The sequence below is a fragment of the Colletotrichum tamarilloi genome (genome assembly GCF_030869305.1).
Source record: "Colletotrichum tamarilloi strain Tom-12 chromosome Unknown Scaffold_15.1, whole genome shotgun sequence".
NCBI lineage: Eukaryota > Fungi > Ascomycota > Sordariomycetes > Glomerellales > Glomerellaceae > Colletotrichum > Colletotrichum tamarilloi.
Window position 1 is genome coordinate 536,061 of NW_026849398.1, and position 21,496 is coordinate 557,556.

A 21,496-nucleotide genomic window follows, 5' to 3' on the forward strand; every position below is an offset into this window, starting at 1 on the left:
CGAACGGAAGAGAGCCGCGGTGGTGGTTGCTACACTGACAGAAATGCAGCGGAGCCAAGCAGAATTCCATCGATTGATCATCAGGGACTAACACTTTCAGGGTCCGCCGCTTAGTCTGGTCCGTTGCCGCTGATCGGTACAATGGCCCCCGATCCAGAGTTCCAGACAATTTACATGCGAAGTAACATCTGCCACCGCCCAAGTTGACCCCCGTGCACTCGTGCACCTGCGACGGCATCTTACCCGGCTCCCACGGAGGTTTCGCGCTGGCGCTTCGACGTTCTTACCCCGGGCCCTTGGAAGCTGAAGGATGACAGACGGACACGGCGGGCGATCTGACGGATTGCGCTTCAATCCAATCTGCTAAAGGAGATCGGCATACGTCGATGGGAACTGTCAGATGTACCCATTGGCGCCGACCGTATTTACGGTACGGATACCCTTGTCACCCGAAAAAAAGCAACGCGATGGGGAGTTAAGAAAATTGGCATATGAAAAATCCGTTCTCGACGCCACCACGCCCGGACACTCCGTTCAACGACTCATCTTTGCCATGCGATGACAGCACCCCACCTGACGTCACCTGGCTTAACGTTGGTCAACAGCAGTCAGATAGTTACGCAGTACCTAGATGCATGCTGTCCATGCCGAAGTCGAGGTGGTAGGAAAGCGATTACAGATGGAGACACATGGTCAGCAGGTACGCAGAGGTGCTGACATAGCTGCAATGCAAGCCCGACAGAGCACAGAGACTCCGCACCCGGAGCGTTTGCTTGTTTTCTTCTCCTCGGCGTGGGGGCCCGTTCAGCCACTGCGACCGGCAGCGGAACGGGCTTTGCATGGCGCTTATTGTCTTGCATTCCATCTATCCCATTCACCAGGTTGCATGTATGCTTCTAGGTTGACTTGCGTTGCTGGACATGCTGGAGCACGTACATTTGAACTTAGCTGCATTTCTCAATCACTCCGGCCCATGGGGAAATCCCCATTTTTGTTGAAATGCTTGTGAGCGCCATGCCGCTGTTCATGGACAGGAATGTGGGCTGGCATTGTTAGATGTTGCAGTGGTCCGGTTTCGCAGACATGAGGTGAGGTTGGAATCGAATATGTAAGAATATCAGATGAATGCGAGCAACATGCCCAGCCACTCTACTTGTCTCGACTGCAATGGATATAATCTGGGGAAGAAGACACGACACTCAACGCGGCGATGAGATCTCAGATTTCATCGAACAATTCCTACCTACTTTACTTACTCAAAATACCTAGGCACTCCAACATCCGCTAGCCTCAACACTTGAGAGACCTGATAACAAATCCTTGGCCCATTGCATCCATGTCAGAGAGCTACAGACATGTTTCTGGACCTCCCCTTAGTCTCTATCCATCCTCCCCAGGTTTCAATAATCCCATGTCATCCAGATCGAGCCGTCACTTGCAAGGCCTCTAAGTACCACCAGCATCCGCGAACCAATCGGACGATGGCCGTCCGACCTCAGTCCCCCCACTCCGTCGTCAGTGCCGCATGCCAGAAACCCGCTTCCGCACCCTTGTCCCACCATCCCGAAACTCAACCTCTAGAACGAACTGCACCTCATTCTCACCTTAGTAACCTAGCCCTGTCCGATAGACTTTTTGTTGAAATCTAAACACCAAGCTCTCAAAAGTTCACGATGTCTCAACAACAGCAGCCTAAATATCTCACCGGTGACTCTGCCGCTACTCAAGAATTCCTCGACAAGTTTGACGTGAGCAGCAACCAACCCCCACCTCGTTGAGTCATTTTCACCAGTGGAGAATCTCACGATGTTCGGAAAATGAGACGAGGACTTTGCTGATCTCATGAGATATAGGTCTTCCTCATCGATTGTGACGGTAATTCTCATCGTCCTCGTTCCGGATGAAACAAGTGCTTCTTCTGAGCACAACTGACAACTCTTCTCCTACGCAAACAGGCGTCCTCTGGTCCGGAGACCACCTATTCGACGGCATTCGCGAGACGCTCGCCTTCCTTCGCTCAAGAGGTTGCTCACCCTGAACTTTTCCCCTTTAGAAAATCTCTTACAAATCGCATGTCTCGGCCCCTAACCTCTTGAGTGCTCGTTTCCCCCCACCAACAGGCAAGCGCACCGTCTTCGTAACAAACAACTCGACAAAGTCCCGCCAAGAATACCACAAAAAGTTCGCCGCCCTCGACATCCCCTCGGACGTGGAAGACATCTTTGGCTCAGCCTACTCCTCCGCCGTCTACGTCTCCCGCATCCTCGACCTCCCCGCCGACAAGCGCAAAGTCTTCGTCATTGGCGAAGCCGGAATCGAAGCCGAGCTCCGCGCCGAAGGCGTCGACTTCATCGGCGGCACCGACCCTGCTCTGCGCCGCGACATCGGCCCCGAGGACTTTGCCGCCATCGCCGACGGCTCCGCCCTCGACCCGGAAGTCGGCGTCGTGCTCGCGGGACTGGACTTCCACATCAACTACCTCAAGTTGAGCTTGGGGTACCAGTACCTCCGCCGCGGCGCCGTCTTCCTCGCGACCAACACGGACAGCACGCTGCCCATGTCGCACACGTTCTTCCCCGGCGCGGGCTCCATCTCGATCCCGCTCGTCAACATGAGCCAGCAGCAGCCCGTGGCGCTGGGAAAGCCGTCGCAGGCTATGATGGACGCTGTCGAGGGCAAGTTCCAGTTGAACCGCGAGCGGACGTGCATGATTGGCGACCGCCTCGACACGGACATCAAGTTCGGCATCGAGGGTAAGCTGGGCGGTACGCTTGCCGTCTTGACTGGCGTGCACAAGAAGGAGGATTGGGAGAAGGAGGGGGCCGCGGCCGTGCCGGCGTACTACGTTGACAGCCTTGCCAGCCTGAAGCTTGATGTTTGAGGGAGGGAGATGAGTCAGGCCGACTGGGTGGCAATGGTCGGGATGAGTTTGGTATGATTATTTTTCCTATGATTACATGCGTCGGATGCATAGATGAACTCCATAACGACCTCACCAGAAACTAGAAAAAGACCTTCTCTAGAAGAATACACAGATGCATTTCACCATCTATTCCAGCCCCCGGACCAGAAAAGATTCCCCGTTACGGCTGAATAGGCCGTGTCTTAACATGGACAAGCATGTTTCTAGTCTATTCCTTCTTTATTTATCCTTCTTGCTCTGGCGCTTGGCAAGCTCGCTCGTGCGGATGACCTTTGGCGGGGGCTTCTTGTACGGAAACAGCGACTTGGGCATAAACATGCCAACTTGGCTCTGGTACTCGGCGTACTCGTGATACTTGCCCGCAGTGATCAGCTCAGTGAGCCATGTCGAGCCCTGGAACAGCAGCACGAGGAACGCGGAGCCGGCAAAGGTGTAGCTGTACAGCACCTTGGTGGCGTAGCAGCTCCACTGGTAGAGCACGAACCAGACCATCTGCTCGGCGAAGAAGTTGGGGTGGCGGCTGTAGGCCCAGAGACCGTGCGTGACGAAGCCACGCTCGAGGTCCGCCTGAGCCCAGCCGCGGGGGACGGAGGCGGCGGCGCCGTTGCCCTTTTTGTAGGTGGCTTTGGCGGTCTGGTAGTCCCACTGCTGGCCGTCGCTGATGTACTCGCTGAGGACGAGGCCGGCGAGGATGGCGAAGAAGGAGTAGTCCGAGGCGGCGAGGTCGGGCTCGATGCGGCTGGCGAGGAGGAGGGAGTAGGCGGGCGCGGCGGAGAAGGCGAAGAGGAGGATGGACTGGATGAAGGAGATGAAGGTCACGTTGAAGAGGAAGAAGACCCAGGCGGGGACATATGCGCGGACAATTTCCCTACGTGGATGCACAATGTTAGAAAACTTGTTGGAGGGGCAATGTTCGATGGGGAGGAGATTCAGTACCATCTGTAGTCTTCACTTCCACGCTCGTAACCTCCTTTGCGCCAGTAGTTGAAGGTCAATCGGGACTATCGGCACAATGGTGTCAGCACTTCATCTCCTCGAGCTGCGTGGCCACTAGGTCGTTGTTGTTCTCCTTACGCTCCAGAGGGTGGTCGCGGCCCCGGCCAGCGCGACTCGCTGCCAAGGTTCGCCATTTAGGTACGCCCATGCCGCCGTGTGCAGGACATACCAGTTGGGCAGGAGACTCCACAGCCGGTCGATTTGGGAAAAGTTGCGGTGGTACTCTGACACGCCGAGAGTGAGGACGGCAATGAGCAGGGAAAAGGCGAAGCCGGAGACGAGGGGGTTCGTCTCGAGGTAGATCTGGGGCAGCGACTGCGGGCTCGCGATGATCTTGCCGGGGAGCTCGAGGAGCTGGGGGATGAAGGGTTCGACGACCTTGGCCCACTCGGAGCACTCCTCTAGAGACTTGACTGCGGGGAGCGCCATTGCGGACAGGTGAGGGTGTCTGAACTTGGCCTGGATTCTAGTGTAGCTGCGATTTTGCACCTCCAGACGTTTGAAAACTGCGAATGGCTTGCGAAAAGGTTGTCTCGAGGACCGTCTTTATTGACGACACAGCTTTGGTGGTGCAAATGGGAGCAGCAGTGAGGTGATGCAAACAAAGCGCGTCATAGATCCGCAGGGAGCTTAGGTCCCCGCCGCCAGCTCCGGTGACGTGCAGGGGTCTTCGGCCATTTTGAGACCGAAGATCCGTCCTCTGCGCAACCTAGAGATCCATACCTAGGGTAAGGTAAGGTAAGGTAGATGGAAAACCGTTGCTTACAGTACCTACTCTTTCTGTGAGAAGGTACTGAGCAGGGGAAATGTAACTTTGTAGTAAGAATAAGAACTTCTGGCAGTGAGATCTCAGATCTGTGCAATGGTGTCGATCAATCTGTACAATTTTCCCCGATGAGATGTAGAGTTGGACCGGTGGCTTACGTCAGTTTAGTCTTGCATGTGAGGTGGTGGCCACCATCTCGACAGGCTCAACTTTTGTATCAGTAGGTATCCACGTATTCAATTAGGTAGGTAATCCTATGTATTCACGATGCGTATATTCGTGGAGAGCAACGACCCCACCCCCATAGGGCCAGAATTGCAATGTTTGCTCTAAGGAAGCACCGCTCGTTGTCAACGACGGCCGAACGGTACAATTGTGCCTTTAACACTCTACTCTTAGAGTGCCTAGATGGGCAGCCTTGAGTGGCAAGCGGTACCAGATGTGACGCCATAGCGGGCAGCTTCCCTTTTTATCATTTCGGTTAGGAGATGCAATTTCCAAGAAGGATCCTGATGCCGTCACCAGAGGTACCTACCTGGCTGACCCTCGAGATCGAGGGGGGTCGCGGGTTCGAGACGACTTACTTTGCGACTTTTTCCCTCTTCTTCTTTTCATCCCAACTAAGGTAAGGTAGTTAACTCATAACCGTCCGTACATTTACGGGCAGCATTTCGATTGCCTGGGGATTCCAGCTTCGAGAGTCGAGGTACCGCTGCTTAGATAATCGATGGCACCTCAAGATCGCCAACCGGCCCAGGGGTTCCAGAGCTGAAGCCCAGAAGCACGGCGCGAATCAGCGCGGCAGCCCCGCTGTGGGGTTAAGCTAGGCATAGGTACCTTAGCGAGGAAGATGGTCTCGACTTCAATTCAACGACAACGACGTGCATTTCAAAATCTTTCATGTGTCGATGGGTGACATTAAAGTTGGGCAGAGCTTTTAGGATTTCTTCGCAATCACATACGCTGGATTCCTCAGCACGTGCTAGAGACACTGATTAGCTGCCGTATGAGGGTTTGACGCGCTCAAGCCCGTGAAGACGCGTCTCCGAGGCAAGGACGTAGATATCGCAAGATGCTCCTGCTCTCCCAGCAATAACATTTGTGACTGCACTCGCGGGAAGTGCCGGGGATCAAAGACCTACCGGGCCCCAAACCATCTACATGCAGTGAGCACCAGTTGTTCCTACACATCGAGAAGATGAAGGTCCTCTGCGTTGCCGAGAAACCATCCATTTCGAAAGCCGTTGCCGGCCATTTGGCAGGACGAAGCCCTGAAGTCGTGAGTATCGCATCAAGCAAGCCGCACTTTTCTGGCGAAAGCTGACACTTCTCAGCACAACACTCGTTCTCAATACATCAAAAACTATGGCTTCGACTTTGACTTTGGCGCCCCGTGGGGTTCGTGTGGTGTTACCATGACGGCCGTTCTGGGCCATCTTACGGGACTCGAGTTCACACCAGAGAACAAGAACTGGTCGCACCCGCCGCCAGAGAGCTTGTTCAGTGCACCAGTAGTAACAGTAGTGCCTCAGGTACGTCTTCTGCTTCTCGTTATAGGTTGCCTGGATTCTGATAGTCGCATGTGTAGGACAAGAAAACCGTTGCGGAGAACATTGAGCGGCAAGCTCGGTACTGCCAACTTCTTGTCATCTGGACTGATTGTGATCGAGAGGGAGAGCACATTGGAAAAGAAATCGTCAATGCTGCCAAGAAAGGCAACAGCCGAATCACCGTCAAGCGTGCCACTTTCAGCAACATCGAACGAGCGTAAGCCTGGCCCCTTTTTTGTTACATGCGAGTGTCTCTCTCTGACAGCTTGTAGCCACATTCTCACTGCTGCCCGACGCCTCACAGACCTTGATCAGAAACAAGTCGACGCCGTAGATGCGAGAATAGAGCTGGATCTTAGGATTGGGTATGCTTTTACGCGTTTCCTGACCATTAGCCTTCGCCCCCTGGGAGGTGCGCTGCAGGAACGAACAATCAGTTATGGTAAGCTTGCACGTATTCTGCTATTCGTCTTCTAACCAAACCTTAGGCTCCTGCCAATTTCCAACTCTAGGATTCGTCGTAGATCGGTACTTCCGGGTCCAAAACTTTGTCCCCGAGCCGTTCTGGAGCATCAAAGTCATGCACTCTCGTGAGGGCAAGAAAGTCAACTTCAGCTGGTCGCGAAACCGTCTCTTTGATCGGATGTCTGTTGTCATTCTCTACGAACGATGCCTCAACGCGAAAAAAGCCAGGGTTACAAAGGTCCAGGAGAAGCCAACGAGGAAATGGAAGCCTCTGCCGTTGACCACTGTCGAGCTGCAAAAGGCAGCAACTCGCCTTCTCCGGATGAGTGGTCAACAGGCCATGACAGTCGCCGAGGGTCTCTACAACAAAGGGTTTATCAGCTATCCTAGAACAGAAACAGATCGTTTCGACAAAGGCATGGACCTCAAGGCACTATGCAGGAAGCAGACGCCTGATTCTCAATGGGGCCAATACGCGCAGAGTCTTTTGGATGGGAGCTTCAGTCAGCCACGGGAGGGAAAACATGATGATAAGGCCCATCCACCCATTCATCCAGTCACGTACGCGGCGCCTACGGTACTGAGTGCAGATGAGAAGCAGCTTTACGAATATGTTGTACGGCGGTTCCTTGCTTGTTGCTCCGAAGATGCCAAAGGCCTGGCAACCGACGTGGAGATACTCTATGGTGAAGAGACCTTCCATACCCGTGGATTAGTCGTCCTAGAGCGCAACTACCTTGACGTCTTTGTCTACGAGAAGTGGAACGACTCTGCAGAATTACCGAAATTCACGCCAGACGAAACATTCCAGCCAACAGAAGCCTTGATGACGGATGGCAAGACAAGCCCGCCAAACTACCTCACAGAAGCAGATCTCATTGCGCTCATGGATGCCAACGGAATCGGAACCGATGCTACGATGGCGGAGCACATTCAAAAGATCCAAGACAGAGAATACGTCCAGCTAGCTGACGGGGGTCAACGTGGCCAGGATGGTGACGACGATGATGACGACCGGGATAGACCTCCTTCGCCGCCAGCTAGAGGCGGCCGAGGAGGCCGCGGCAATCGCGGTGGTCGCGGTGGCAGAGGGGGTCGCGGCGCGTCGTCGGCGGGACGGAGAGGGCTCAAGGTCTTCATCCCGACCCAGCTCGGTGTGGCACTCATCACGGGATTCGATCGCATGGAATTCGAAACTAGTCTGGGCAAGCCATTCTTGCGGAAAGAGATGGAGAACAAGATGAAGGCAATCTGCGACGGGCGCATGACCAAGGAGGCAGTCCTGCGGGAAAGTCTAGGCCAATATCGACAAGTATTCCGGGACTCGCAAGAACGGCTCAACGTTCTCAAGGCAGTAAGTCGGAGTTCCATCACTAACACGCTTACACGCGCTGACTTTACTAGGCGTGTCGCGAATACATGTCGATTCGCGAGTGAGCCCGGCAATTCGATGTTCGTGATAGCAAATAAGGGCTCAGCCCTTTCGTAGTATGCGAGACGCGAAAGTATCAAAATGAAGTGGGATAATCCCAAACATCGTCGTCGCGGTAGCATGGCTCCATACACAAACAAGGACCACGGGGCGAGGTTTCCTTATCGATGGTGGCCCACAGGAATTCAAGCGTGGGTGTGACGACTGGTGCGTTTGGAGAGACCACCTCGTTCCGAGAATCGGCGCCGTTGGCTATTCCACGTTGGCTAGCTCCGAACAAGCTGCGCGACATATCTACAAATTCCATCATCGTCTCATGGCGGCTAAGGTCAGATCAGCACGCACACCGGTGCCTTTGGTCGACCGGCCGTTCGGGACTAAGAGCAAGGCAAAACGGAAGAGGTCGGGAAAGGCGCAGTAATCATGAGCGCGGAGGGGTGTGATGGACCCCGCCGTGATATCTTGGACAAGAAGCGGGGTGAGGCGGCTACTGCAAGGTGCAGTGGTGGGTGTGCCGCCCGCGCGAAGGAGGGGGCAACCCGGGCAGAAATCGGCCCAAAGGCGGAGGATTTCCCTAGGATCATTGGAAGCTGAGAGAGGTTGCGTAAACAGAGGAGGCACATTGCGGCGACGCGGGATTGAATAACCCCACAGGACTTCCCGAGGGAGGATTAGGAACAAAAGATGGGCACACCGGCCATCGGGAGGAGGAGGGAGGGGGTGTCTGGTCTTGTGGGAAACGAGAGCCCGCCCTGGGAAGGCTAAGAGGGCTTTCTTAGAGCCCGAAGCCTCGACGATGCAGCATGTCACAACGTGGGGTTTCGTAAGTGGATGACAGTGACAGACCACGGGCTCACGATGGAGGAGCCTGATTCGACGACGAACATTGACGTAACTACCTCAATGTGAATACTGTGTAAGGTAGAGTTGTATAGTTGCGGGTTGAGAAGCATCAAAGTGCCCACATCGACGAGACGAGATGTACCGTGAAGTATACAAATCTAGAAACGGGTATTTGTTGTTGAAATGTTCCTTGCATTCTGGGTCGCTCAGAAACGTACTTAGATAGAAAGCGTTGCCCTAGAGAGGGTTCATCCGGAGGGGCGTGAGTGATTCTTTGCACGCAGATCACAAATGAGCACCATGACCAATCAGATCATGGCCTGGGCGCAACGTGATGGTTGCGCACGAGAGAGTTGGTTGGGCAAGCAAGTTGCGCGAATTCCGGGGGAGAGAGGAGAGAGAGAAAGAGACCTGAACCTTTTTTGCGTCAAAAGATGAACATGGTCTTATTCCATTCCAGGCTTGTAGCTGAAAGCTTGATGCAGCCAGCCACATAACCATTGCACGTATTCCTCTGAGGGGGAGTAAAGGTAGCGTAGCCAGGTACAGAGTCAACACTACGAGATTTCTGTTGAACCCCACGATACCTACTCTCTATTCGGATGTCACTACATTTTGTGGTCTTGACACCTCCGTATGCGGTACGTCCGACTGCAGGTTGAGTAAGGCCTTTTCCGAAACGCCGAATCCGCGCCAACGAAGTGATTACGGCGGTGCGGGAATGTTGCCCGGATGCATGCCGCATGGCATATCAGCACATCACCTTTGCATGAGGGTGGATGAAGGAAGAAAAAGAGGGGGTTGAAATCGTTTATAGATATCATATGGAATCCTCTATTAGGTATGTCATATTCTGTATTACCTGGTGAATTTGGTTGGTTGGACCGCTGCTCTTGGGTATAGAGCGGCCATTAGGGGGCGTGAAAGTTGAAAATCAGACCAGGTGAGATGCGATTGATTTGATTTGATTTGATTCTGGGCCAGCTGCAAGAAGTCAAGGCGGAAAGCAAAGCAGAGCGAGGCAAAAAGCACATGGACGGATTCGATCGAGTACAGAACACGGAGGGTGCGGCGATTGCTGAAGAAGGTCGTCAGCATGCCGCCCATCGCGAAAGAGGGCAAGGCGTACGCAGGACCTACCCACGCCGGTACGGGAAAGCGGAAAAAAATGCAGGTGTTACCTTGGGTACAAGTAGAAGCCTAGAACCACGGGTGGCTTTTGCTTGAGGTCATTGGGGCCAAGGAAAATCCGGGGAGGGGGGAAGGCGAAGATGGGATGAGGGGGAATTCACTGCGATGTGCCATTACACGGATACGGATTACCTTCTCAGAGATGCCGAATAAGGTATCCTTATACGAATAGGATAGGCGCCTCAGCCGACGCGGACGCGGTTCGGCCGGGTCTATGGGGTTCATGGTCAATACCTAACAGATCAGAAGTTGAGGCGCGCCTTGAGAGATAAGCCCACGCATCGCGATGTTCCATTCTGGCGGTTGATGGTCACCAATCTGGAAGATGATAGCGGATTACAGATAAGGCAGCTGCACCTGCGACCACCACAGTGTCCAAAATTGCAGAAGTTGGGTTTTGTGTATCTTTGATGTGGAGTTGGTCAGAGCCACAGGGCAGGGCGAGCAGGGCGAAAGAGAGAGGCGCGGGATGGGATGGATTTCAGCTGTACCGTGGGGTACAAAGCAGCTACTCAGACTCAAGAGCAGCTGGTTGATAGAGACACCCCACCCATTGGTCCAAGACGGTCCAGTTTCCAGTTGCTTTACCCGTCACGAAGCCATTGCTGGTGGACTCTGTGCGTGGTCACTGGTTGATGGTTGTAGTCTTGGCGCCCATTTCTTCGGAATGGCGCAGTGTGCGAGGTCAAAAGTAAAATAGATGTTCGGTACGATATTCGAAGAAAAGGAATTGCATTGAGAAGAAAGATGAGCGAAGGGGTAGGGGCAGTGCGTTGAACCGGCGATTTTCCAGCTGAAAGCTCGTGGTTGTGACTTTGGGACGCAGGTTTAGTCAGGTCTGGAGTGTCGATCATCTCTAACGCGACGGTTTTAGACCTGGTGTAAGAGGACACGTCGTCGCGTCGGCGACGTCGGACTAAGGCCTCTCTGTAAGAGAGTAGCCCGTGATATACGATACGTCTTCTTAGTTGTGAGATGGTTTGCTTGAGACTAGCTTCCTTGTCTCGATCTCATCCAAGGAAAGGAGGCCAGAAAAATGGACGATGACGGTTGAGTCCTCGTCTTGTTCCTTTCTTGGAAGTTGAGTGAGCGCGTGTCTCAGACATATCCGGTCTGGATCGTCCCGCCGGCATACGGATGCTCATTAACATTCGTAACCACCCAGAAATAATTAGGGGGAGAGCATGAAGAAAAACAGGAACCAGACATTTCGAACCTGTCATTGCTCAGGCTGCTGCTGCTGGAAATCTGCACGAAATTGCGCGTTGCCAAAGGCTCGGTTTGACTTACACGCCCCCTTGCACTTTCTCTGACCATGAAGGCATGGAGACATGGGATGGGTTCTATTCAGATTCCATCAAGACTTCCATTCCGCCATCTCCACGGCGCCGTCCGGGAAAAGGGGGTATTAAGGTCAAGGGAATAAGAGGCGCTCCAGGGTAAAGAGGAATGTCAATCTCGCCAAAGGGAAGAGTTTTCTCTGGCTTTCTTTTTCGAAGCATCTCGATCACTGCGATTGACCAAAGCGCCAGAAAGCTTTGGGAATCTCCTACGCCAAAATCAAAATTGCAACGTCCGAAAATAGGGGGATGATGGCGACAAAAAAATACAACATGAAAATGTGTGTGTGTGTTTCTGTGTTCTGTGCGGTGATGAAGGGCCCTCTCTAGCACTCTGGCCCCTGGTTGTTTTGACAAGGCCCCCGGTCTGTGTTGGTATGGTCGCACGTTGCTGGTTGCTGGGCTGAGAGTACATCGCACTAGGAAAGAAATGGACTGAGAGAGCGAAGCTGCGGGTTTGCGATTGATGACGACACTGTCGCATTCTCCAGTCTCCCGCAGCATCAGTAGCAGCAAAGCAAACTTGACGGCCGCCGAGGTATCCATTTCAAACCCCGTCCGTCCGTTTCTGCTGTTTTCGTCTGGGATAGCAGCAGCATTAGCAGCAGCAGGAAGAAGCACACTCCCACAGCTCTCCAGCGAGCCAACCATGGCAGTGCTTTGGTGCTTGCCTGCAAAGCTGCAGTTGCTTCAGTGGACACCGGTCCCGTGGTCGCGTCTCCTAGCGGCTTGCTGGCGGGAAAGACTTCAGACATGGATGGGACATGGGTACGGATACATGGGGGGTTTGACAGGGGGCAATGGCATTGGCACGGGATCCGGACAAAGGAAGCGGGTGGGTTTATTAGCGGGTACGGAACGGGTAATGAATCAGAGGTTGACAAAGCTTGACGATAATGAGATATGGATATATGTCAAACTGTGTGTGCGGTGTGGGAGGGAGCAGAGATCGCGATTGGGGTTCTCGAACCCTATCACCACAACCTCCTGATTGTGTGTGAATGAAGGGGGGAAGAGGAAAGGGCAAAGAGTCAAAATGCCATGAGTCGGAGTTCGTGTTATCGAGGGTGGATCTCCAAGGGGGCTTGGATGCCATGGATAGGAATGGATAGGAATGAGACGGGATAAACGGAAATGGAAACAGGGACAACTTGGAAGCAAAGTTTCATGGCTGAGCCTTTCGACACCGTACCTCAAAAATAAGGTACCGTGACAGAAGTGACAGACAAGTAAAAGAGTGAGAGAGATCCCCGACAGATTGGTAAGCTCTTAGGCTGCACGCTGTACCCGAGACGAAGGTTTCCATTTTACCGTGCCCAGTGTGCCATAGGACGGGATCACCGGTTGGGATACACTATGCGCGGTGGGCTTGACGGTGATGTTGTGGTTGACGCGGGCGCCGGCGACGCGAGTTTGATGCGCATCTAGAAGCAGCCCTTGGACCTTGGCTTGGCTCATGGGGTGAGTGGAAGGGGCGGGAGAAGGCAACTTCGAGAGCTTAATGACCTGTGTGCGTTGTTGTGTGTCTGTTTCGTCGACATTGATGCCCTGAGGCTGGCAGGGAATCGGTGACTTTGCTGCTCGCCTTGCGCTGCGGGTTTGTTGTAACTTGTGACTGGCAATCCATCATCTGCTTGACTCTTGGCTCCTGGCATAACCTCTCGATAGTGCGGCGTTTGACACGATGATCGGGTGTCCGTACTCTCTTCGTTTTCACCGTCGTTTCTCGATCCTTGTATCAAGCTTATTATGGACCTGTCTAAGGTGGAGAGTGGTCTGGACACTGAAGGTCGAACAGTTGGTTATTGGAATGGACTCCGAATGGAGAAGCGCGTTATGGGCTAGGCCGGGGATCAAGTGCGTGGGCTTGACTGCAATTCCGGAAGGCCACGGGTTGCTGTCCCCCTTCCCCTACCCTTGGCCCTGGGGCCTCTGGGGCCTTTTCTCCCAGGCCTTGGATCATCACACTTACCGGCCGACCCTATCGGCAGTCCGGGGAAGACAACGAGGTGGGAACTTCGTTTCAGTAGCTTCGGGTTCGGCATGGGGCATGGGTATGGGAACTTGAGAAGAAAGAAGACCAAAGTGAGCGGCGCCAACGCATGGGGGGACGTGTCTTCTGGGTCCGTCGCGGAACTGCTGTGTCGCGGACGCTTCAAATCATTCATGGATATGGATCGCATGGGACCTTGGACCTTGAAGGTGTGAACCTCTGTATCTCGAGGTATTCGCATCGATGGCTGGTTCGGCGGTCAAGCTCGGGGACAGGAACGGGACAACGAGATGGAGCCCGCCCAAGCTCCGTTCATGTGGATTGTTTGGAGGTCTAGGATGGAGTTTAGAGCTGTCGATGAGTGGGTATTTTCCTTTTTGATGGGTTCCAGTTTGCGGTTTGTGTGCGGTGTGCGTTGAAGCTGTATGAGTATCCGTCGTTGAAATTGGGTATCGTATCTGCAAAGGTACTTTGATCAAAGGAAAAGCAATCAGTTGGATCAAAAGGTCATAGAGTCTAGGTAGGACCACTGGGGAAGTTGAGAGTTCTCTCCCCTTACCCAGCGCTGGACGTTAAGGTCGGCAGGTAGGATCATGAAAGAGTATCAGATCAAAGGTTGATAAGGATCTCTCGATGATAAGGTCAAGGCGGACGAGGCAAGTGTCTCTAGACCGTAAGAAGGTGGCAGGTAGTCTCTTCAACTCCTCATCTGCCTGGCCCGTCATCAGCAAGGGCGATGACTCCTACTCAGACCCAGGGGAAATGGAATCAAATGGGAAGGGAAGATACGGAAGCACAGGTTTGGAGGCATGAGGTACGAGGTGCACGAAGTGTGCGACACACTGTGTACAAGATGCCTCTGCGGACTGCAACAAGGTGAAGGTGGGAGTGTGAGAGAAAGTAGGAGGATAGCAACACCCCTCTTTCTCTCTCCTTGCCGGTTTCCCATCTCCTCTCGCAGCCGGGGATTCCTTATTTTGGTATCAGCGACCCAGCCACACATACCTCGTCCTTCAGACACACACACACACACACACACACACACACACACACACACACACACACACATACACCATCCACACTCAGATACCGTCAGTTGACACCTGGTGACCAAGACTTGACACCCGTGGCCGCAACTTGCCACCCCCAGGGTGTGTATCCAAGTGGTGTTGTTCTTGCTCATTGCCTAATGGTCCATCCGTCCTTCACCTGCGCCAACGCCAGCGGCGTCCGTCTCCTTGCTCCTTTCCTGTTGTCGCTGTAGTTGATGTTGCATTGTCGGGCCTTGTCTTACCTTTTTGCCTTGGTCTTGCTCTTTGGTGCTTGAGACTGGAGGGTGCCAGGTGCTCATCCATCCATGATCCGGCCATCCATCCATCGCCTTCCCTTCCTTTCGCCGCCACGGGCCTTTGTCTTCTGCAGGCGGTTGAGTTCGGTACGGGCGTCAGGTTTGGCTGCATGTTGCTGGAGAAAGCACCCGGGCTTGCCAAAGCCAAGCTGCACTGCATCAACATGCTCTCTGTCTATCCGTCAGTCATTCTCCTTCTCCTCTCCCTTTGTACTGGCTCTCTGGGGCTCTTTGCCTTGTACCAAAGGAGACTGGCCCGCCACAGAAAGCATGGAGGAGTCACCAGCATGAGAGGTACGGAGTAGATACCGAGGAAGTAGGAGAGAGAGCGAGGTACATGGATGTACCGCAGTTGACTGCGGATACCTTGGATCCTGGGTTGCATCCGTCCGGTACCGTGGGTACCTCCTGACCCCCGGTCGCCGTCTCTTGACATGCCCCAGGTCTTGCAATGTACCCCATGTACCTCCCTTTCTCCTACACACAAAACACATACACACACTTCCTCAGCCCAGCAAAGAGGAACAAGGTGAGAGAGCCGACACCAAATGATGGAGGTACCGCGTATGTCTGGTGTGTGTGTGTGTGTGTGTGTGTGTGTGTCGCTCTCAGTCATTCAACAGTTAGGTATGAGTCTGTCTGTCACTCCCATCCATCCCATCCCATCTCCGTATCCGTCCACCACCACGGTCCCTTTTACTTTAGCCCTGGCCGTCGCACTCATCTCACCCTCCCTTTCCTTTTCCTCTCTTCTCTTCTTCAACGCAAATACAACATCACGAAGAACCACAACCCAATACTGACGAGATTCTCTTGTCACAGTCACGATAATCGCAACAGCCACAGCAACGCCAGCCTGATCTGCCAACAAGTCTACTAGTCGACCCGTCGAACTGAGCCTACCTGCACAGTTCCACACTTGCATCGCATCTCTTCCGCTTCTAGCAGTACGTCAATAGTAAACCCTATCCTACCGCACAGCACCGCACTGAACTGCGTCACATCCTCCTCCTCCCTCTCCCACCTTGGTGACTCAACACCACCACTTCTCATCGTGGGATTCCTCCCACATACTCTACTAGTCTCATCACTATTCCTCTACTCAGCACCTGTAGCTAACCATCGATCGCTTACAGACACGTCTAGAAGCACCAGACACGTCTAAACGACATCATGGCGACCATGGCAGCTGCTGCTTGCGATATCCACCAGGCCTCCAACATGAGCCGAGACAACTTGACTGTTGTAGCGGCTCGGAGTGTTCCTGCGACGACTGTGACACGATCTCACCCCCTCCCTACTCCTCCCAACTCCATCTCTCCCGCCCTCCCGCCTCACGGCCTCAAGGCCCAGCTTCAGAAGGCCAGGCTCGAGCCCATCGACTCGGACCTCGACCTGCACGACGACCCGACTGGTCGCAGGCAAGCTTCGCGGTCACCCTCCTACGATGCCACCGGTGCTATCAGCACCACCCTGCTGGCCAAGCACCACCTCCCCGAGATCCTCCTCAACCACGGCCCTCTGGCTATCCGTCACATCATGGGCTACCTGACAACGTCTGTTCCGGGCTTCGCAGGAATCCCGCCGACAAAGGCGCGTCGCCTGGTCGTTGGTGCCTTGGAGGGTCGCGGAGGCGAGGGCGGCGGACCGGATGGCGATGTGGAATTTGAAAAGGTGGGCTGGGGTCGATGGGATGCCCGACGACGTGGTCAGGCCGCGCGCGGGTCTACACCCCCTACTGACTACCGATCTGGCATTCCCATCAACAAGACCAGTGGACGCGGCGCCGATAGGTCTCGCCTGAACGTCGCCTCGTCCAGCGCTGGAGATTCCATCGTCTTCTCTCACGACGACCGCGACGCCATGATGATGGAATGCGAAGCGGATAAGATGTCCCTGGATGGCTCGGCCTCCGCCTCGTGCTCCGAGGCTCCGGATGACGATGACATCGCTATGAATGATGATCCCGAGGACGCCACCGATGACGAGGATTGGGCTGCCGTTGGAGCTGCCGCTCTGCGCGCCGAGTCTTACAACACAGCCGGCGCAACCGCACAGTCTGCTGGACGCAGCTTCCTCTCCACCGGTGTATATAACTCGGGAGGAATGCGAACTGTCTCGACTGGCATGGCACGCTCACTCCAGCCCATGCCCTTCGACTTCACAGCGCTCCAGGGCCCGTCTGACGCGCAGGAGCGTGAGGCGGTCGAGGCTCTGTTGCGCCTGGGTTCTGTATAATACCTTTTTTTGCATAGCACGGCGTTGGGGGATGGAAGGTCTGCGCTGTGCGATCGGTCTGTTTGACCGATGAGAAAACATGTCTCCTATTTTCATTGGATTCGGACTGGTTGGCTGGGTTGGCTGGGTTGGCTGAACCAAGGATACCGTGTCATGACTTCCTTGACCGAGCCGGCGCGCTCTGGGTCATGCATCGCCATTCTCTGGCATTTGTCATGGCACGGCGGTTCTACACTACATGGGTTCGGCGTTCCTGGCATTGGAACGGTAAATAACGCCCTCGCGCGAAGGGCAATCATTGTGGCCTTGGGCACCACTTTGCATTACGATCAAGGCTCTACTGGAGGATACCCCGACATATTTGGTCATCAACACGTTTCGACTCACTACTACTTGGGCCGGCTGGCTATCTTGGGGACTGTCGTGTCATCTCCCCGCCTCTGCCTGTTTGGTCTCGTCTTGGTACCTGGTTCGGAGAATCTGAGCCCTTACCACAATCTTTGTTCGGCTTTCCCCAAGCATCGGTCTGGTTGAGACCAAGGCAACGCGGTGGTGTCGACGACAGGTTGGAATGGGCTGGCCTGACAACACCACCTCCCCACAGACACACTTCGATTCTTTCCCATTCATGCGTATACCACATTTTGCACATACCCCCTTTTGCTTTTTGTTCACACATCTGCATCTCCCCACTTCAACACGCCGTGGGGAATTACATCATCTGGCGCTGGGCGAGCTTCACCTCGTCAGCCATCACACTCCGCGCCCCTTTTTGCGCGCTTCACACCAACACCTGTTTAATTAGTTTTGGGGTTGACGAAGACGACGAAAAGATTATGGATATTCGTGTCACATGAACACTGAATACATACGACACATTGATTGTGTGTTTGCGAACTGGAAGAGTCAGCATGAGCTTGGCTGTTTGGCAACTCTCGCGGAGGACAGGACGCGCAGTTAGAAACGAGGAACCTTGGTGATGCTCGGCTCGCTGATATCGCCTACCTATACGATCGGCTTCAGAGCACTTTGTCTTTAGGACATGAGAAAGAGCAGAGGAATTGAAACCAAAATCAAAGAAAAAAAGGAATAAGAGAAATTACCTCCCTCTGGTTTTTTTTGTTTTTTTGGTGAACGGCGGGATCTGGGTTTTCCGGGATTGGGCGGCTAGGTCTAGCTCTCAAAGAATGGAACTCTTGATTGTTTCGTCCCATCCTAGCGGTGTTGACTGTCGCGTGATTACTCGGTGTGCTTTTGTGATTTATGTACGCTGACGTCTCCTCACAGTGGAACAGTACCCATGTCGAGATGGATCGTTTGTACCAGTCGAGACACTGCTCCCAAGGTGATCATCACCCTGAATTCCTGGTTGAAGGTCTGGTCAGAAGACAGCCTTGATGTTGCTAGTGAGCATGGTCTGCTTCTTGGGTTGATTGTGGCTACATGGTGTCGAGAGGCTTTCCAATATGCATTGTGGTCTTGAGACCTTCAGGGGGTTCCGCCGCCTCATGAAAAGTATCTCACGGCTTGCTCTGCATATATTGTTGGCAAAACTATATCTGCTATACCAAGCAGAACATGTGAGTTCTCACGAGCATTATGAGTTCGTAATCTGATAAGCTGAATGAATGGCATAGATAACCAAAGTGTTGGTTTACCAGAGTCAAAGCCAAAGTTCTCTGCCTCTTTTCACTTGATGAGCCCCTTTTGTGGGCTTTCGTCCTCTTTTCAACTTGGTCACTCGTGGGAAACCAAAACATCCACAGAGAAGTACTCGCACAAAAGATTTTTGTGTATGTATTGCAATTACTGCTACAGTGACCATACCTTCAAGCCACCGAAGAAGGCACTTCTAGACGAGAAACTCGTTGGGCACATACAACGGCATAGAATCCTCCCACAAACTATCCGTCAGCATCCGCTTATTCGACCCGTCCGCGTCCATGACGATGATCTGCCCGTACGGCTGGAACGTCTGGTCATAGATGGCCGCCTCGTCCCGGAACCCGTACATGCCGCTGGAATACAAGATCCGCCCGTCGTGCGACCACACGGCGTGCGCGTCGTTTGCGCCGCTGGACGTGAGCGTCTGCAGGTCCGTCCCGTCAGGCCGGATAGTGCAGACGTCAAAATTCGTTGCCGACGTCTTGCGCGTGAAGACGATGCGCTCGCCGTCGGGCGACCAGAAGGGCAGGTTGTCCGTCGCGTTGGTCAGGCTCCGCACCGTCTTGGTCTCGAGGTCGATGACGCGGAGGCCGTAGCGGACACCCCACTCGCGGAAGACGAGGCTGCGACCGTCCGGGCTGTAGGAGGGGAACCCGGAGTGGACGGTGCCGTCTGTCAAGGCCTCGTAGTAGCTGCCGTTGGAGGTTGTGCGGTAGACGCGGGCTTTGCCCGTCGCGCGGGACTGGAACCAGGAGCCTAGCCCGAAAGCGATCCACTGGCCGTCGCTGGACCAGGCTGGTTGGAAGGCGCCGGCGAGGCCCTTTGCGACGAGGGCGGCGTCGATCTCGCCCGTCTTGGAGGAGTCGAAGACGAGCTTGAGGTCGGTGCCGTCCGGGTTCATGGAGACGATGGAGGAGTTGCCGAGCTGCTTCTGGGTGATGACGAGGCGGCCCTGGAGGGAGAGCTGGGGGAAGACGTCGGTGGAGCGGTATTCCCAGTCCGCGTCCCAGCTGTAGAGGGGCTTCTCCATGGCGCGGGCGGTGAAGCCTACTTTCTCGTAGATGACGAAGCGGCCGTCTGGGGACCAGGCTGGCGAGCGGATCGCTGCTTTGACGGGTGCGTGGGCGCCGGAGGTGTAGTTGTACCCTTCGTTATCGCCGCCCTTGATCAGATAGGCGATGTTGTCGCTGCTGGATTCATCCGAGGTGCTGTCGTCATCAGCCAACCACTGCGGGAACATCTTGACGCTGGCGCCAGAGGTATGCTCGATGCGGTCTTCTCCCGTCTCGAAATCGACCGAGACGATCTGAGAGATGGCGGCGGCGAGGGACTCGGGCCGGTGCGCGTCCCACGTCTGCTCGGTGGTGATCTCATAGTAGAGGATGCGTTTCCCGTCGGGGCTCCATTTCGGCGAGCCGAGACAGTATCCCGTCTTTGTGGCGACCTGGCGGAACCCGGAGCCGTCCGGCCGGACAACGTAGACGGAGAGCTCTTGAGTGTGTTCCCAGCCGGTACCGTTGCCGTGACCCCTCCAGGCCGTGTTGCGGTCCGAGGCGAAGGCGATCCACTCGCCATCCGGGGACCAGCTGGGTCTGAAGTGGCCGTCGGGCAGCAGAGGGTCGCCGGCGATCTCGGGGGTGTTTGTGAGGTTGCGGCGGACGCCGGTGGCGATGTCGAGGACCCAGATGTTGGCGCGGTAGCCGTTCTCGGTGGAGACGTAGGCGAGTTTTGTTCCGTCTGGGGAGAGGGCGCCCGCGTCTTCGACAGCGGGAGTGGCGATGAGCTCTTCCAGATTGGAACACGAGGCAGATGTCGAGTTACCGGTGCCGGCAGAGGAGAAGCTGCACCGGTAGAGGTCCGAGTTGCCGTCGCCGTTGCGTTCGGTGGTGAAGGTGACGTATTTGCCGTCCGGAGAGAAGGCGGCGTGGTACTCGAAGTTCGAGGCGTTGCCGAGGAGCTTCTGCTCGTTTGTGCCGTCTGCGTTGGCGATGTAGAGCTCCGAGGTCGAGGGCCCAATGCGGTTCATGAGGAGGACGCCCTTCTTGCCGTCTGCGGCGGGGAGGCCGCGGGCCGAGTGGGCCTGCGGGAGGGAGGCGAGGTTGAAGTCGGCGCGGAGCTGGTGGACGTGGCGGGCCGAGGCCGACGAGGTGGCCAGGCAGAGGTAGACGAGGGAGGAAAGGAGTGACGACCGCATCTTGAGGGGCATGGGTGGCGAGGCACACCGCTTTGGAATGAACGAGAGAGAGGTGGTGGTGGGAGAGAGAGAGAGAAGAGAAACCCGAGGTCATCTACATTCTTTCGTCTGGTATTTGTCTTTCTCTAAGATGGCTCGACTTTGCCATCGCCAGCACTCTCGCACATAGTAGAAGTCCGAGAAGGACCTAGGAAGGAGAGGAGCTTTCACAGCAATAAACTAGGGCCCTGGACATCGGCACTGCAAGGTACTCTTCTCTGGGATATCGGGAAGTCTGAGTCTTTTCTCAGGAGAGAAATCTTATTGGCTTCCATGACGATTACGACGTATTCCTTCCCGCTCAATTGCCGCTTTCCGCCATGAGCAGCGGTTCAGAGTCTTGGCGGAGTGGAACATCGCGGTGTAAAAGAGCTTGTTTGGAGAAACTCCAAGAGTTATCCCCCGTTGGGGGTGACATCCTGGGTTCCTGAGCGGGTTGCCATTCGATCGGACCAGCCCCACCGAAGGGCTACTCTCGGATAGCTCCCGTAACATAACTTCTCTACTCCGTAA

The 21,496-nt window shown here is 54.7% G+C and overlaps 8 protein-coding genes across 8 annotated transcripts; 5 read left to right on the plus strand and 3 right to left on the minus strand.

The window, feature by feature from the left end:
• Window positions 1-1,481: 1,481 nt before the first annotated feature.
• On the plus strand, window positions 1,482-1,649 carry CTAM01_05870 (uncharacterized protein; the record flags this gene model as incomplete). The annotated part of the gene is made up of 1 exon (XM_060521900.1): window positions 1,482-1,649. One exon carries the CDS (start codon window positions 1,482-1,484, stop codon window positions 1,647-1,649), a length of 168 nt encoding a protein of 55 aa, XP_060383569.1.
• Window positions 1,650-1,673: 24 nt separating this feature from the next.
• CTAM01_05871 (phosphoglycolate/pyridoxal phosphate phosphatase) lies at window positions 1,674-2,881 on the plus strand (the record flags this gene model as incomplete). Its single annotated transcript, XM_060521901.1, has 4 exons — window positions 1,674-1,748; window positions 1,854-1,875; window positions 1,956-2,024; window positions 2,121-2,881. 4 exons carry the CDS (start codon window positions 1,674-1,676, stop codon window positions 2,879-2,881), a joined length of 927 nt encoding a protein of 308 aa, XP_060383570.1.
• A 261-nt stretch (window positions 2,882-3,142) lies between these two features.
• CTAM01_05872 (uncharacterized protein) lies at window positions 3,143-4,348 on the minus strand (the record flags this gene model as incomplete). The annotated part of the gene is made up of 3 exons (XM_060521902.1): window positions 3,143-3,791; window positions 3,860-3,924; window positions 3,998-4,348. 3 exons carry the CDS (start codon window positions 4,346-4,348, stop codon window positions 3,143-3,145), a joined length of 1,065 nt encoding a protein of 354 aa, XP_060383571.1.
• Window positions 4,349-5,883: 1,535 nt separating this feature from the next.
• CTAM01_05873 (DNA topoisomerase) lies at window positions 5,884-8,189 on the plus strand (the record flags this gene model as incomplete). The annotated part of the gene is made up of 5 exons (XM_060521903.1): window positions 5,884-5,964; window positions 6,020-6,217; window positions 6,274-6,452; window positions 6,508-6,677; window positions 6,724-8,189. 5 exons carry the CDS (start codon window positions 5,884-5,886, stop codon window positions 8,187-8,189), a joined length of 2,094 nt encoding a protein of 697 aa, XP_060383572.1.
• A 4,586-nt stretch (window positions 8,190-12,775) lies between these two features.
• On the minus strand, window positions 12,776-13,558 carry CTAM01_05874 (uncharacterized protein; the record flags this gene model as incomplete). The annotated part of the gene is made up of 2 exons (XM_060521904.1): window positions 12,776-13,097; window positions 13,479-13,558. 2 exons carry the CDS (start codon window positions 13,556-13,558, stop codon window positions 12,776-12,778), a joined length of 402 nt encoding a protein of 133 aa, XP_060383573.1.
• A 2,462-nt stretch (window positions 13,559-16,020) lies between these two features.
• CTAM01_05875 (uncharacterized protein) lies at window positions 16,021-17,085 on the plus strand (the record flags this gene model as incomplete). Its single annotated transcript, XM_060521905.1, has 1 exon — window positions 16,021-17,085. The coding sequence occupies one exon, from the start codon at window positions 16,021-16,023 to the stop codon at window positions 17,083-17,085; it is 1,065 nt and encodes a 354-aa protein (XP_060383574.1).
• Window positions 17,086-18,551: 1,466 nt separating this feature from the next.
• On the plus strand, window positions 18,552-18,782 carry CTAM01_05876 (uncharacterized protein; the record flags this gene model as incomplete). The annotated part of the gene is made up of 2 exons (XM_060521906.1): window positions 18,552-18,665; window positions 18,723-18,782. 2 exons carry the CDS (start codon window positions 18,552-18,554, stop codon window positions 18,780-18,782), a joined length of 174 nt encoding a protein of 57 aa, XP_060383575.1.
• A 155-nt stretch (window positions 18,783-18,937) lies between these two features.
• CTAM01_05877 (uncharacterized protein) lies at window positions 18,938-20,956 on the minus strand (the record flags this gene model as incomplete). Its single annotated transcript, XM_060521907.1, has 1 exon — window positions 18,938-20,956. The coding sequence occupies one exon, from the start codon at window positions 20,954-20,956 to the stop codon at window positions 18,938-18,940; it is 2,019 nt and encodes a 672-aa protein (XP_060383576.1).
• Window positions 20,957-21,496: the final 540 nt, after the last annotated feature.